This window comes from Drosophila grimshawi, unplaced genomic scaffold (genome assembly GCF_018153295.1).
Source record: "Drosophila grimshawi isolate 15287-2541.00 unplaced genomic scaffold, ASM1815329v1 contig_44, whole genome shotgun sequence".
Taxonomy (NCBI): Eukaryota; Metazoa; Arthropoda; class Insecta; order Diptera; family Drosophilidae; genus Drosophila; species Drosophila grimshawi.
Genome location: NW_025063240.1, coordinates 14,416,573 through 14,432,962, shown reverse-complemented (window position 1 = coordinate 14,432,962; position 16,390 = coordinate 14,416,573). Strand labels below are relative to the sequence as shown.

Below are 16,390 nucleotides of genomic sequence, written 5' to 3'. Positions count from 1 at the left end.
ATCCAGCCAGCCAGCCAGCGGCATTATCAAATAAGGGGCTTATCAGTACTCAGTATGGGTGGCATTGTGTCTCCTAAGTCACCTTGAGCAGGGTGTGGCTTTTTAACCCCTAACATTGTCCTTGCACAGAGATTTTGAATAAATCAAAAGAATCAAAAAATTAGAATGAAAAGAAAAAAAGAAAATATACAAATAAAATTAATGAAAACATCAAATGTTACGCTAAGAGATGTCTGCGTGAAATAAGAGTGAAAGTGTGTGGAACGAACAGCGCAGCCTCCGAGCAGCCGAAAGGGGCAGCCACAAAAAACGCGGCAACGAAGTCGTCGTCAGCTGATTTTGGTAACGATTTTTGTTTTTCTTTCATTTTTCGCAATGAGTGCGCCGTCGCTGGCAAACATCGACTAAAAGGATTTCCGTGCTTTCAGCTCATTTTAGTTCGTATCGGTATTCCATACAAGACGGAACGGAACGCGAGCCACAAACGTTTCCACATGTAGTAGTAGTGCTAAAGTAAAAATTGCCATTTCTGTTGCACTCCCGAGCACACTCAGGCAGTCAGTCGTGCTATTTCAGAACCATAGCGTAGCATTAGCGCACTGTGTGCTATGTGTTTGTGCAATAATATTGCGGGCGCCGTATCAGTTTTATGTGTGGCTTCTTTTTAATGGCTTGCCGCTTTTATATTTCCCGACTGTTATTGTCTGTCGTTGATGTTTGTACATATTGGCACACACAACCACAAATCAACCATTTGCTGGCGCAACAAAATTCGTGTTAACGCATGTTTGTATTTATACCGTACATAAATACATACATATATGCATAAATACATATGCAACTTGATTTGTACTGCCGTGGCATCATACAGCTACAGAGATGAATCCACGCGGTTCATTAAACCGCAAGCTCTTCCTCTAAGGTATACCTACTACATCTAATTTACATATTATTTTATGCATACGAATATATTTAAATACACTTTGCTGTACTCTTAAGGAATCTGTTTAGTTGATATTGAAGCCCTCTCAACTATTTTCCTTTATTATTTAAAGAAAATTAAATTGAACACCACTTGGTAATCATTTGTGAAAATATTAGTCTAGACATATATACGTGTTTATAAATATAAATCGAAACAAAACAAATAAAAATGCTCAAGATGAAAGTGCTCAACTAGTAGATACGCTATATCCGCTGTTGATTGAACTGTACTGTACTTTTGTATGAATATTTAAATATGTATTTATATATATATATATATACAAATGAACATACATATGCTTAAAGCTGCGCATTACGATAGCCCTCTGCTCCTGCCTATAAAAAACTACATAATTGAATAAATTTTCGGCAATCGTTTGGGATACAGAAATGAAAGGTCGCCAAAGATGTCTGCAAATAATGAAAAGCCTCAAAGCCTCAAAGCCTTTTGAGTTTTAAGTTTTACTAGGCCAAAAATGTAAAAGAGGCTTAACCTACATAAGTACACATACCTATATTAAATAGGCTTAAGGCTACTCCTAACTTAAGCTAACTATACGTATACGTATTATGTCCAGACTCAAAGCTTTTAAAGTCTATTTATATTTTGCATTGTCGTTATTTTAACATGCCCTTTTTGCCACATTCTATTGGTACACAGTATAGGGCAAGAAACCGGCAATCTGCCCAAATGACTTTCTGCTATATTTTGCTTGGAAAAATAAACAAAAATTTCCCAATTCGAATAGGGGACATATTTCTGTGCGCATTCGTAAATAGAAAATGTGTGTTTTTATTGCCACCAGAATTTAGGCTATTGATTTATGTCGCTGTTGAGAACATTGATGTATATAATTGGGTCAGTTTTTAACACTTTCAAAAAGAAGCTACATCATTACTAATAGCGATTAATAGAGATTTTGGTGAAGAGGCCATTCCATTAGTCTTAGATACATACTTAATATTAGCTAATTATCTGACAGATGATGTCATTACCAAATCTGTATTTTGTTCCTGCAGTCTATATTCGAGTCATCCAGGGAATCAAAAGAGGGAAAATTACCCAAACAAATTGGGTAATTGAAATAAATTGTGTGGTAACTTTCATTTCCTGCCTAAGAGCAAAGTTTCTCATTTAATTAGAACAAATGTTAGAGATTGTAGGCTAATTTGATATTACATGAACAATTACCGTACAACAATATTCTTAGATTTGTATTTGAGCGTACTTCATTTGAATTATGTGCGAAATTATGTGATAAAGCAAACCTTGGCACTTATAAAATAATATCCGAATTTTATCAACGATGAGGACATGAAAAGAGCATATAAATTTAGCTTAAGGGGCTTTCAAGAGAGCAGTGTTTGCCATTAAATTCATATAAACGGCAAAGCTAAAATATTTCACTGTATTCATAGCTTTGGCTATAAACAGCATCCAATTTGGTTTTTATTTCTTTGCACGTGTTTCCATTCAAAAGTAAAATGCGAATTGCAAATCGATAGCGCTCTTGTTCCATTTTATTGGGAGACATAAAAGTCCGATGAGAAACAACAGACAGTCAATTACAAACTTGGATTATAAATCAGTATGAAATTTGACAAGGATGGAGATGATGGCCTTAAGGTGAAACGATGTAATCACACCTTCTCGCTGCCAGCAGCGACACCTGAAGGGCAGGTGGGCTACTTGTCGATCGACCCTCGTATTAAGTCTTAAGCGCGCACACAAAACACTTTTAAAAAAAAATAATCTTATTTACAAATTGAAAATTAATTTAGAGACATTTTCACTTTGTACAAATTGAATTTTGATAAAAGTTTCGTAGCCACTTCCCGCATGCCACGTTCCGCACACCTCATGCCACATGCCAATTTTGACGCCATTTTCGACACGATTTATGCGTGTGTTGTGGTGCTCGATTTTACCATTGGCCCAAGGCGAGCGCCAAGAAGCCAATAAGCCACGCTGCGGGTTCCTTCATTTTACACACTTTGTTGCGAGATACTTACTACCTTCTCAAGGTTGAAACAACATTGCTTTAATCAACTTTAAGATGCTACACTGGCATATACTACTTAGTTGTATATACACTTACGTCAACAAACGCAAACAAAGTGGTTAAATGGGGCAACATAAAGTGCACTCTATAAGGTCTACACTTATACATATACTCTCAGAAATAATAATAATGGCTTACTGTGTGTAAATGGGAATTATAAGTCATGTGCTTAAATCAAATACACTTATTTTAGATTATATTATTTAGTCCCAAAAAACTGATAAACATAGTCATATAAGAGTTAAGTGAAGTAATTTTTGTGGAACGGTCATTTTGGACTCGAAAAACGCTTTGAAATCTAGTTATTCATATTCCTAGTTATTTTCTCAATGTGTACGCTCAAATTAATTTAAATTGTTTCCATTTCTCCGAATTTAAATTGCACACCTTTTGGTTTTAAACAATGTTTTTGAGTCAGCGTGTTTATGTTAGTATCCTTATGGCCAAATTACTAGCACGCATGACCAAGGACAAGCAGCAGCCATGTTCTGACCTCAAAAGGATGACAAAGGATGCGCGCCCGGGGCATTTGAAAATGGTTTGTCATGAGTTGATATTAATTAACACTGACACCTAATAAACTACACAAATAATCATAGATAGGTGAGAGGTGCTGGTCGCCTCAGGGATTTTTAGCAAATTAAGGTTCTTTTCCCTTTATTTTTATTTTTATTTTTTGACTCTCTGTCAACGTTGAAGCATTATTCAGTCATCCGTACAGTAAGCTGATGTGTGGTTATGTGTTTATAAGGGAAATTCATTTGGTATAGTGTACAGTGGTCGTGTTTAATTTTAAACTCGTGCATGGCCAACCAAAAAACATTTAGAATTGGAGCATTCGTACACTGAGAAAGAAGTAAAATTGTCAAATAACTTAAGATAATATACATACATATATCTTATTTAAATGCTTGTTATGACTAATCTAGATTTATTATTATTATTTTTCAGTTAATCGCAAGACTAAATAATATTAGTAACATGATAATGAAAGTGGATTGCACTAAAAGCAAAGGACACAGAAGACAGTTTCAACACTGTACATAAACAGCCCCCACACACACCTGGTAGACAAACATAGACACACACACACACATCCACCGTGTGGCACTGGGTGAGGGACGAAGGACAAAGCATTTTATGACCAAAGATGGGCGAATCATATTACCGTGTGGGGCATACTAGTGTATATAGTACATGGTACTAAAACTAACCTCAAGGCAAACAAGTCTCATGCATGTGGCATGACTGGAAGACCGTATCTATTTAGCGAGTTGTGTGTGGAGCAGCAATTAAGACAGACCGTGCCGGAGACCAATGACAATAGGATAGGTGCGCCTCGTCGACCTGTTAGTGTGTCCTAGTACAAAAGCCGTGGTGTTTCAGGTTACACAACACGACAAGACAACAAGAGAGCAACACGGCAATACGGCAATACGGCAATTCGGCAGCCCAACGCCAAGGTCCGAGGTAAACGCCTGTCCGAGCACAGCCACATCCAAGTGATAGTGCCATTGCCAACATGTTGCGCAGTTGTGTGTGCATGCAAGGTGCAGGTGGCGGCAAGCGACGGAGCTCCTCGGTGGAAGACGCCTCGTCGTGTCGCTCGTCGGAAATAGAGCGTGTCGGTGCCAGCATGCAGACGACCACACTGGGTTCCAATGGCCAGCCACAAACGCTGGCTCCCCAAACAACTGCGCGTGCATCCAGTCTGCTGCAATTGTTTCAAAGAAAAGGTTGGTGCAAGCACTTCCGCAAACCCCTTCGAGGCATGAGTGCAACGAGAGCTGAGAAAAGTAAGTATCCAATTAAAATGATTATTATTATTATTATTACAATTCGTATGTGCCAAGGGGTTACTTTAAGCTACTACTGACAAAGATATTTGCAACATGCAAACACTTAAATCCGAATCCTCCTTCTTCAATTTCCTTGATGACCTGTAATTATTGCGAGCGCTCCATGTTGCTATCATTAATATACTTATTAAAATATTTGTAATCTTTTTGTTGTGCTAGTTTAAGATTGTGGCAGCTTATGACAACTTTCAAAATAGTCTAGTAGCACATAAACTTTGGTAAACGATAAAATATCTGTGAGAATAAGCTAAATCTTGAGTCGATTTCAGCAACAGTCTGATTCAACAGTCCCCAATAATCCTATAGAAGGGTATACAAATTTCGGTTGTAATTCGTTTCTATCGATTTGAGAATGTAGAGAATGGAGGAATCAAAATATTGAAACTAACTTGATCTGGTCATGGTATAAAAGAGCCAATATTCGCCCAAGAGGGACCAAGTGGACTACTTATTTCACCACTCAACAAAAAAATAAAGAATAAACGAAAAAATACTAAAGGTTACCAGCAAACCCCAGCCCCAGTCTCAGACCAGGGCCCACCAGCGCCAGCCCCATCCCATTTCAACCTTATTTCCAAGTTCGGTCAACAACGTGGTCGTCGCTTTTTAGTCCAGTGGTTGCTTTCGTTCTGTGTATTGTGTTACAATTTGTGCTACAAACGATTTTAGGAGACGACGACAGCCAATAACCCCTCTCCCAACCCATGCCACTTTGACCAGAAACGAGGGGGGACAAATCGACTGGACTGGCTTGTACTCCATACGTATACGTATGCCCATGCATATACATATACATATAAACATATATATATGTATATAGGCAAATACAGACAGTGGAGGGTTCAAATAGAGAACCACAAGAAAACCACTCGATAAGTTGCACGTTCAAGTCGCAGTCTTGTGTTGGGTTTCGCGTGTAGTGCAACAATGAATATAGCTTTCCTAATTCCCTAATAATTGATTTTACAACGCGCAGAGTTAGACATATGGCATAAAACTCTTTGAAATTATATTTAAAGTGTAAATGTAGTGTGCCAGCTGCAAATTTCATTGGTCAATATTCGTGTAAAGGACTCGTTAGCTGACTAATTGTATGGCTTGCATTCGATTGAAAGCAGCACATATTTAAGTACTATACAAAAATCTTTATTGAAATTTAAAACGCACAAATTGAGTGCAAACTAAAATTTCAAGTGCTATTAAATTTGTGCTAATTTCACTATTTGAGTTGTTAATTACTCCCTTGCATAATGGATGACAACGGCAAGTAATAATGTAATTGTAATTATGTGACAGGCAACAGAAGCTTCTCCGACCTATTAAACTATACTTATGTGTGTATATATATATATATATACACACATACATATATATGTATGGCCTCGATGTGCATCAGCCGTCTAAACGATAAAGTAATCAGTCAATCAGTTCATCTGCATTTCCTTTCTCCTTCACCTGCCAGTGTGTGTGTGTGTAAAGACTGTCGCAGGCAGCAGAGAGAAGGGCAGGAGAAATATGTTTGTGTGTATGTATGTTTGTGTTTGCCTGTTTATTAAAGTTAAGTTATTAGGATAGCACAGGACATCCCTTCTAACAAGCACTTTGAACTGGAGAAGTTTTGTTTTAAGTGACAATTTAAAAGTTTCTCTTTTGCCTCTCGATTTGATTGAGAACAGATATGTGTTTCGGACTTCTGACCTTTTGGGTATTGAGAACTGTCAATTCTATAACTTTTTTAAAATGGTGGGTTATTTCATATTGACTGTTGGGTTTATGTGCCGTTTACAGTAAATCAGAAAAGATAAGTCTATCAGGATAGGTAATTTATGTTTGCCTGACCTTTTCTGTTTATAACAGAGTAGATGAAAATCATTTCTTATTTTGTAATTAATCGCTTGCAGATATGTACATTGTAAACTTTCATAATCTCATTTAATTGATTTTAGCAATCAGAGCGGCAATATTTATTCAAAAATGGTATCGACGACATCAAGCACGACAGGAAATGCGGAAACGCTGTAATTGGCAAATATTTCAAAATGTGGAGTATGCCAGTGAACAGGACCAGGCTGAGGTAAGACATAAATTCTTACTTAATGCGGTGAGCATAGGCACAAAAGCGCACCCAAAATAGAATTTGTTGTGCATTTGTGAAGATTCAAAAGTCGATAAGTCTAAAATGAAATGAGCCAAACATAGACCCTATGTATTCAAATATATATACGCAAATTACCATATATTTGGGTGTATAGGTTTAGGAGACGTTCTCTTATATGTCTGCTAATTTTCTTCTTTTTTTTTCAATTTCAATTATTTCTATTTGCAGCTATACAAATTCTTTAATGACCTTATTAAACATATGCCGCAGGCTGTTGAGGCTGGGAACAAGTGTCAAACATCACAACAAAGTAAGTTTGCATAAATGCATACCCTGTATTATAGAGCTACAGAGTTAATTGACAGAACGACAATATTGCTTGCCCTATAAAGTATACTATATATATTTATGTTTTGCATAGTTAATCCAATCAACAACGAAGTAAGATTCGTGTCATTTAACATTTTTTATATATTTATATAGGTTCTGCTGTGGATAAAAATTCACTTTTGATTGAAGAAACTGGCGATTTTGCGCGCTTACAAATTGAAGTACCCATTCAGAAAAGTGACATTGACGCCCTGATTGATGTATTCCGTAAAAAGAGGGTATGTCGCCAAACATTTATTTATGTTTATTAAATATATATAAATATATATATATATTTAATAAACTTAAAGAAATAATTGTTTATAAGTTTATGATATATTGGTCTCTTGTAGGGAAGCCGCTTACATCCAAAATATGTGGCTCTGATATTGCGCGAAGCAGCCAAATCTCTGAAACAGATGCCAAATCTATGGCCAGTATCCACAGCTGTATCCCAGCAAGTGACTATATGTGGAGATCTGCATGGCAAACTGGACGATTTGCTTGTTGTGCTCTACAAGGTAAAGTTGTAATATCTTTAATTTAAAACAAATATGACCTATTTGTGCATTTAGAATGGACTACCATCCGCCAGTAATCCATATGTCTTCAATGGTGACTTCGTGGACAGAGGAAAGAGGGGTTTGGAGGTGTTTTTGCTGCTATTGTCCCTGTATTTGGCATTTCCAAATTCTGTGTTCTTGAATCGCGGCAATCACGAGGATAGCGTCATGAATGCCCGATACGGCTTTATTCGTGAGGTAGAGGGAAAATACCCAGTAAGTAAAATCATCATGCCTTCATTTTTTACTCTGCATTCTATGTGATGTTCATTATCTTTTCCAGCGCAATCACAAGCGTTTGCTAATGCTAATTGATGAGGTTTATCGCTGGCTTCCATTGGGCTCCATTTTAAATAACCGAGTGCTAATTGTGCATGGTGGTTTCTCGGATAATACGAACCTAGACCTAATTAAAAGCATTGACAGGGGAAAGGTAACATTAAAAGCATTTCGCTTGGCGAACTCTTAGAAATGCATGATAATTCTTTTTTGCTTTTTTTTTATTGTAGTACGTATCCATACTGCGGCCACCTCTTACTGATGGCGAGGCTCTGGACAAGGGAGAGTGGCAACAGGTATGATATATAAGAATACAGCAATCATTGCTAACCTGAACATACTTATTCACAGATTTGTCCAATTTACAGATCTTTGATATCATGTGGAGCGATCCGCAGGCTACGCAAGGCTGTAAGCCAAACCAGCTGCGAGGCGCTGGTGTTTGGTTTGGTCCTGATATAACCGAATTATTCTTGAAACGTCATCGATTAAGTTACGTAATACGTTCGCACGAATGCAAGCCGAATGGACACGAGTTTATGCATGATAATAAGGTGAGTCAATCTTTCATTTTAAATTCATTAGGCAGCATAATATTTATAGCTATTCAATCTTCCAGGTTATCACCATATTCTCTGCCTCGAATTACTATGCCATGGGTTCGAATAAAGGCGCCTATATGCGTTTAAATAATCAGCTTGTGCCGCACTTTGTCCAATACATCTCGGCTGCCTCGCAGACCAAGGAGCTCTCGTTCAAGCAGCGCATGGGAATTGTGGAGTGTGCAGCACTCAAGGAACTTGCTGTGCGGATGCGTGAGCATCGGGATGAGCTGGAGGCGGAGTTCAAGAAATGCGATCCTGACAACACCGGCTGCATAACCAGCTCAAAGTGGTGTTTCGTCATGGAGAATGTGACCAAGTTGGGTCTGCCCTGGCGATTGCTACGTGACAAACTGGCACCGGGCACCGATAGCCAGAATGTGAACTATGGCAGAACATTGGATCTCCTGGACACAGACGTAATTGTGAGTAACTCCTTAAGAAGGTTTTGATGAATGGAAACTTTACGATCACATTGTTGTAGATGGAAGCTGAGGCAGATGGAACGTCAGTTATGGACGCGTTGTATGCCAATAAAGCTAGCTTGGAAACAATATTCAATATTATCGATGCCGATCACTCAGGTATTGTTTTAAGGGGTGCCATTTCAATTGTAATCTATCTATCGGTTTTTTCAACAGGAGAGATAACCCTAGATGAATTCGAGAAGGCAATTGACCTGCTGGTCACTCACATGCCGAGTGTTTATTCAAAGGATGAAATGTTGGAGAAATGCCGTATGATGGATCTCAATGGGGATGGCAAGGTGGATCTGAATGAGTTCTTAGAGGCGTTTAGGTTAAGTGACTTGCATAGAAAGGAACAACAAGAGGAGTATTTACGTAAGCGTTCCACAACCAAAGCAACAATGTATCAGAGACCCTCAGATTCCGTGCAAAGGTTGGCGAATACCATATCGAAGAATACTATGGTTATTGAGGGCGATATAGATCCGACGGACTGTGAGTCCAAAATTGTTGGACAAAAGTCATAATTATTACCATTTAAATTAGTACAATACATATGCAATTATTTTTCAAAATGATAAGCTGTCAGACCTAACATAATGACATTAAAATACTAGTAGAGTTAAGATGTTCCAATTTGCTTCAGGGTTATGCCCGATTTATGATTTATGCAGTTCTTATCCAATTTAAGGCTTGTTTACATTATGTTGCAATATCGATACACTGGAAAATACCGGGAATATGTATTTGGAATGAATTAATTAATGCACCCATCTCCGTCTCTTACATTCTCTGCACAAATGTACACCGTCTATGAATTCTTTAAATGTATGTAGTACATCATATGTACATACATATGTAAACATATCTCAGACCAATGGGCATATAAGAAAGGGTAAATCGAAGGGTGTTGTGGGTGATTAACTGACATGAGCATATAAATACTAATTTATCTATATGATTATGGTATCTTAAGTCTTAAATACTAATCTATCAGGGCAAGCCAGATAGTGGATCGGAGCATTCCCCGGCAATTTCTTTGAACATTGCATTAAATTATAATTAGTAATAATAATGGAATAGTGCAATAGCATCTTATCGTTAACTTGTCGATTATAATAGTCGCTTATAATTAAAACACACTCTATTTTTTTAGCTACCCAAAGTACAAAAAATAAATAGAAAGAATCTCATACAACATTTTATAAAAAGCAGCAAGCAGAAATTGAATGCATATTTAACAAGTGGATTTGTAGCAAGCCAAATGTTGTAATTGAAATTTACGTTTTATTACAAAACTATATCGAACTAAATATTGTCTACATATATAGTTCAAGCGATGGGATCAAAATCTAATATTAAAATTGTTTTGAAAAGCTTACGTATTACAATAGCAATTCAATTGTTATACAAACATATATATATACATTTGCTATACGCTTAGTTGAGCAATGTTATTAATATGCAAGAAAATATATATTAATGTTAAATGCAAAATACATACATATACATGCATATATATATTTTGATAAGTCAGGTCTTTCTACATTAGCAAATTAACATAAGCCAATACATATATATATATATAATTTACATACAATATATAATTATATTAATCTGCACTCAAATGGAAACACTCGATCTCTGAATTTCAAGTCACAGCGTTCAGCACATGAGGAATTCATTTTGTAACCACAACAATTGTAGTTGTTATCTATAAATTAATCAAACATAACGATCTGGTCCAAATAAAAATAAATAAGCTTCTCTCTATAAGAAAGTAAATTTCTTCAAATATCAACAGCTATTCCAGCTTTGAAATAAATATTCTCAATTATTTTCCGTCAAAATAACTGACTGAAAATCAAGTATCATATCAACCACCTAAGCATGATAACATTCATTTTTATAGCTAACAGCTCTTGCTCGTTAGTGCTAACATAATATTTGGCCAAGTGAGCACAGCTGGAAACGCATTTAACTTAACAGAATCATGTTGCCTCAAATTTGCGTCGCGGGATAGGCTGCTTAATGGTGTATAATTGTCAGAGTGACCATACCACAGTAAGTACTTGCAAGCATCTCGTTTCAAAAAAACAGAAGTCTTGATGATTATTGCTTAATTAATAAAATACATAAAAAAATGTATAGTATAAAACTAGTTATATAATAACAATTAGATTTACCCGTCTGAATAATGTTTGATATTGGGCGTTTGGCATAAGTGCTTTAAAGCAGGAAGACACAAAGCAAAATGTCCCAAAATGGGCGAATCAATTAAAAAAATAACGGTGAAATCGATGAAAAAAATAACGGTTGGCGCCCATGTCTACATCGCCCAGCAACGTACAAGGCCACAAGTCACATGGATATGGAGTTCAAGTTTATATCTCGAAATCCACAAGTTTGCGAGAAATGAGGATAAGGACGAGACACTTGTTGAACTGAAAATGCAACAAGTTTGATGCCTGGCAACGGCTTGTAAACAATAAATTGAGCTCAAGTTCAGCTGTTGCATTGGCAACGTTCAATTCGATGGAATGTTTAATCGATGCTCTCTCGAAGGATAAAAACAGACTATAAGCAAGAAGCGCACATCGAACAGGAAAACCTAAGTTCAAGAATATATTTTAAAAATTCAGTAATGTCACGTTATAAAAACTAAAAAAAAAGAACGGTACGAGTGGAAAGAGTTTCAGTGAATTACCATCAGCTGATCAGGACTCGGCAGAATGGGAAATACGGAGAGCAATGTGACCAGTGGCGTCAAGAAACAGGCGGGCGTCTCCACCCAGGCCCTCTATAAGTTTGTCAATCTCAAGGGCGGTGGCCTGCTGGTGGACATGATGAAGCGCGCCTGTCAAACCAAACAGTTTGCCGAAATCGATCATGCCATCAAAACGAAAGTGGAACCCTTTTTATATAACAAGGGCGCTGGCCGTTATTTTCCCATATCGAAGCTGGTGCTGCTGCGGAATCGGGACAGACCGAGAACCAGGCAATTGCCTGAGATACGCGCTCTCGAAAATCCCGACGATGACTTCAATATACATGACTATTGCCCCGAAGTGTCCGAGGCAGAATACATATCGAATCCAAGTGCCTATCGATTTGTGTGCTGGGACCTGAACGTAAGTTCAATACAAATCACCTTGCCTAATGCAAATTATATGAAATCACATATTTTGCAGATGCGCGGCGCAGTGGGTGAAACGATTCTACATCTTTGCCTGCTCAATGCGTCCTCACTGCATGCGGATCTAGCCAAGCGTCTTTTGAAGTTCTATCCAAAGCTCATCTTGGACATCTATATGAGTGATGAGTACTATGGCGAGAGTGTCCTTCACATTGCCATTGTCAACGAGGATCCGGCTATGGTCAAATATTTGCTGGATGCCAATGCCGATGTGCAGGAACGGTCTGTAGTAGTAGTTGCAGTATCTACTATTTTGTATAGTTAATTTTAGAAATGATCTTTTCGCAGTTGTTGCGGCGCTTTTATGTCTGCGGAGGATACAAAGGCATCCCGAACGGATTCGCCGGATCACGAGTACGTGGCTCTCGCGCCGATGACCAACTATGATGGCTATGTCTATTGGGGCGAGTATCCTTTAAGTTTCGCCGCCTGTCTGTCACAGGTAACCAAAAAAACCATTCATACTAAAATCACTATTGATATCATTGTTATCCTTAACCCGTGAAGGAAGAATGCTTTCGCTTGGTGCTGGCACGCGGGGCAGATCCGAATTTTCAGGATACTAATGGGAATACGGTGCTGCATATGCTCGTTATTTACGAGAAAATGGAAATGTTTGATGTGGGCTATGAGGTTGGCACCAATATACACATTCGCAACGTACAAAATCTGACGGCATTGACGCTGGCAGCCAAGCTGGGACGTGTCGAGATGTTCTTCCATGTGATGAGCATTGAGCGTGAGATTTATTGGCAACTGGGCAGCATCACCTGTGCCGCATATCCTCTGCTGATGATTGACACCATTAACGAGGAGACTGGCAACATTAACAAGGATTCCGTTTTGAATTTCGTGGTGTTTGGTGACAAACTGGAGCACTTGGAGCTGCTCGATGGCGTTGTCATTGATCTGCTGAAAACCAAATGGGATACTTTCTGCAAGTCGCGTTTCTACAAGCAGTTTTATATGTTTGCTTTCTACTTTCTTATATCGCTGTTCAGCTTTATATTGCGTCCGGGTCCCGAGACCAAGGAGGACGAAGACGACGAACAGGACGGAAACTCTTTGACTCCTTCGAATGGCACTGCTCAGCATGATCTGTACACCAATGGTAGTTTGGGTCAGCCCAGCAAACGTGGCACTTCCAGCACCGAATATAGTAAGTTAAATCATATTTTTAAAACTTTAGCTTATTAAGCTTTAAACTCAACGCACAGAAACCTTTTGGCTTAACTTCACGGAGTATTATGATCCCAACGAGGTGGAGACCTTGCCTGCCTGGTGGCAAACCTATGCACAATGTCCGCTCATGAATCTCGAATCCGATCTGGCCAAATTGCGCATTATAGCCGAGCTGATTAACTTTGTGGGTGCCATTCTCTATCTGCTCGTTGCTTTGAGAGAGGCACGCTTCTTGGGCTACAAAATGTTCATCGAGAATTTGGTAAGACATTCCTCCAATCAAATCTGGTGAAGGATTGTAGCTTTAACTTAATACATATAGATACATCTAAGCCATATCTGATATTGTTTAGATGACTGCTCCATCGCGTGTTATGTTTTTGTTCTCCTGTGCACTCATGATGACCATACCCTGGCTGAGAGTCTCTTGTCTAACTGAAATCGATGATCATGTGACTGTTATGATTATGTTGACCACAGCACCCTATTTCCTCTTCTTTTGTCGGTGCGTAGAGTACATAACTAAATAGTTCTAGCAGTCTAATCTATACTAATTTACTATGTAGAGGCTTCAAGACAGTTGGTCCCTTCGTTGTGATGATCTATCGCATGGTAATGGGAGATTTAATTCGTTTCGTTTCCATTTATTTGGTGTTCGTCATGGGCTTCTCGCAAGCATTTTATATCATATTTCTAACCTTTGACAATCCCTCGACGCCCGAGGATCAGGATGCTGAATCGAATCCGATGCCCTCGCCAATGGAATCCATTGTGGCAATGTTTCTAATGTCGTTGACGAACTTTGGTGACTATTACGGGGCCATGGTGTCCACGCAGCACGAATACGAGGCGAAGATATTGTTCTTCTTGTTTATGGTGATTGTCAGTGTGCTGCTGGTGAACATGTTGATTGCTATGATGGGCAACACCTATCAGAAGATAGCCGAGATCCGTAACGAGTGGCAGCGCCAATGGGCACGCATCGTCCTGGTCGTGGAGCGTAGTGTGCCGCCTGCGGAGCGTCTCAAGAATTTTATGCACTATAGCCAGTCCATGTCGGATGGCAGACGTGCCTTGGTCTTGCGTCTGAACATGACCGTAAGTTGGCTAGTAAGTAATTGAGCAAATCTTCAATACATTTTTTTTTAATTCACTTACAGGACGAGGAGAAGGAGGAGATGAAGGAGGTGCAGGAGATGAAACGCATTCATCAGCGTTTCTCCAACAAGCGGCAAATGGAGCGAGAGGCGCGTGCCCTGCGTCGTCAGCAGGAGTACGAGAAATTCTTTGGCACCGCACCAAAGTCGGACAGTACAGAGGATAATATAATGTAAGTCAGTTACGAGTGAATTCCGAACAACTCCATACATATATAAATACACATAGAACAAGTTCAAGTTTTATTGAACCCAAGTATTTTCAGTTCTGTTCTGTTCTGTTAAAATTTGTTCACATTGTGCAATAAATGTTTAGTCTATGAGCTGTTTCAACCACCACTAGTGTGTATATATATTGCTAATTTATATTCGGTATCATAAAACTCAGCTTTACGACATGGCAAACAAACTAGCGACGCGTCGTCTTATTAAGGGTGCCAATAATGCGCCATTTGAATGATAATAACCATTTTATTATGGACGTCTGGCCAATAAATCCATTCAACGATTCCATTTCAATGAGTGTTGGCTCTTCCAACATATGCTGCATCCGTTTATCGATTGCACCATGAATGGGAATAAGAGAGCCTTGTCATTCTCGCATACTCACATCTTTATCATCTTGATTACGTAATTGCAACTGTAGCAACAGATTTGCTGAGGCCCATAACACCTTTCATTGTGCCTCCTGAGATTGTGAGGATGCAAGTGCAGGCAGACAATGGCCATTAGAGATAGAGAACCTTAAATCGATATCATCATCAGTGATCTACGCTGATTGACGATGCGTGGGATCCTTTTTACAAGGTCCTTTCACAACGACCGGAAGCGCTCAGTCCTTTATTGTTGTGCAAAAGAAAGGTGCGCAAATAGCGCTCTAGAAATAATCCGACTGTTCAGTGTTGCAGCTATTGAAAGTGTTAAAAAGCACCGATCTACCTTTTGAATCTAGAATTCTTAGCTGCTCAGCTTCCCAGCTTGACTTTAATTGCGTCTGAATAGAGCAATTTAGGGCATGCTGTGCGAGCACGATACTCTCAAAGTTCACAATACACTAGAAGAAAAAAGTGACTCAAGCTATGCTAAAAAAAGATTGAGTACGAATTGAATTTGGAACAATTGCTTTCTTATAAAGATATGTAAATAAATAAATTATAATAAATATAAAATATATTCAGCAAAGTAAGAAAACTTTTATGTTTTCTCTTCTGCAATAATCTTTTAAATAATATATTTTTTTTTATTTGTAACTTATTAAAATATCCTTCGCAACAATCAAACTGAACATTATATGTAACAAATATTATTTAAGTTAATTTCAGTGTAACTGCTTTGGTCAGCTTTAGCTCCTCCGGGTGAGGTTCCCAGTGCCATTTTCCATTGGCAGCTACATCCCTTGAACTGCGGTTGCACAATAGGCACCACATAGCGGCGAGCGACTTTAATGATATGGTGGCAACCCTTTCACGATCACAACAATGGTTTAGCCATAATTTGAATATGTCAACCCGAAATTCCCAGCTCTGGATTGGCTTTGGCCTGTCCTCCTTATTGTTAGACGTTTGATTCTC

General features: G+C 38.5%; 2 protein-coding genes across 5 annotated transcripts; both read left to right on the top strand.

Moving 5' to 3' along the window:
- Nucleotides 1–475: 475 nt before the first annotated feature.
- Nucleotides 476–9,910, top strand: LOC6556630 (serine/threonine-protein phosphatase rdgC). 4 transcript variants are annotated; one of them, XM_032742774.2, is made up of 14 exons: nucleotides 476–922; nucleotides 3,999–4,379; nucleotides 4,434–4,843; nucleotides 6,853–6,980; nucleotides 7,233–7,314; nucleotides 7,488–7,612; nucleotides 7,727–7,894; nucleotides 7,949–8,152; nucleotides 8,220–8,369; nucleotides 8,446–8,511; nucleotides 8,584–8,769; nucleotides 8,835–9,242; nucleotides 9,302–9,401; nucleotides 9,459–9,910. In XM_032742774.2, exons 3-14 carry the CDS (start codon nucleotides 4,570–4,572, stop codon nucleotides 9,809–9,811), a joined length of 2,244 nt encoding a protein of 747 aa, XP_032598665.1. In that variant the 5' UTR covers nucleotides 476–922; nucleotides 3,999–4,379; nucleotides 4,434–4,569; the 3' UTR covers nucleotides 9,812–9,910. The 4 variants fall into 4 exon arrangements, with proteins under 4 accessions (XP_032598665.1, XP_032598664.1, XP_001984252.1 ...); XM_032742773.2 differs by having other exon boundaries at nucleotides 3,999–4,843; XM_001984216.3 differs by lacking the exons at nucleotides 476–922; nucleotides 3,999–4,379; nucleotides 4,434–4,843 and adding an exon at nucleotides 6,121–6,169.
- A 2,106-nt stretch (nucleotides 9,911–12,016) lies between these two features.
- LOC6557259 (transient receptor potential cation channel subfamily V member 5) lies at nucleotides 12,017–15,035 on the top strand. The gene is made up of 8 exons (XM_001984217.2): nucleotides 12,017–12,415; nucleotides 12,476–12,702; nucleotides 12,769–12,922; nucleotides 12,988–13,639; nucleotides 13,698–13,924; nucleotides 14,016–14,167; nucleotides 14,229–14,760; nucleotides 14,823–15,035. Exons 1-8 carry the CDS (start codon nucleotides 12,017–12,019, stop codon nucleotides 14,994–14,996), a joined length of 2,517 nt encoding a protein of 838 aa, XP_001984253.1. The 3' UTR covers nucleotides 14,997–15,035.
- The last annotated feature ends 1,355 nt before the right edge of the window (nucleotides 15,036–16,390 follow it).

Bases quoted from the DNA above. Each gene is read 5' to 3' on its own strand.
- LOC6557259 (XM_001984217.2), top strand. From the start codon at position 12,017: ATGGGAAATACGGAGAGCAATGTGACCAGTGGCGTCAAGAAACAGGCG. The intron at 12,416-12,475 runs GTAAGTTCAATA...CATATTTTGCAG, and splicing joins TTGTGTGCTGGGACCTGAAC to ATGCGCGGCGCAGTGGGTGA. The intron at 12,923-12,987 runs GTAACCAAAAAA...TAACCCGTGAAG, and splicing joins TCGCCGCCTGTCTGTCACAG to GAAGAATGCTTTCGCTTGGT.
- LOC6556630 (XM_032742774.2), top strand. From the start codon at position 4,570: ATGTTGCGCAGTTGTGTGTGCATGCAAGGTGCAGGTGGCGGCAAGCGA. The intron at 7,895-7,948 runs GTAAAGTTGTAA...TTGTGCATTTAG, and splicing joins TGCTTGTTGTGCTCTACAAG to AATGGACTACCATCCGCCAG. The intron at 9,402-9,458 runs GTATTGTTTTAA...TTTTTTCAACAG, and splicing joins TATCGATGCCGATCACTCAG to GAGAGATAACCCTAGATGAA.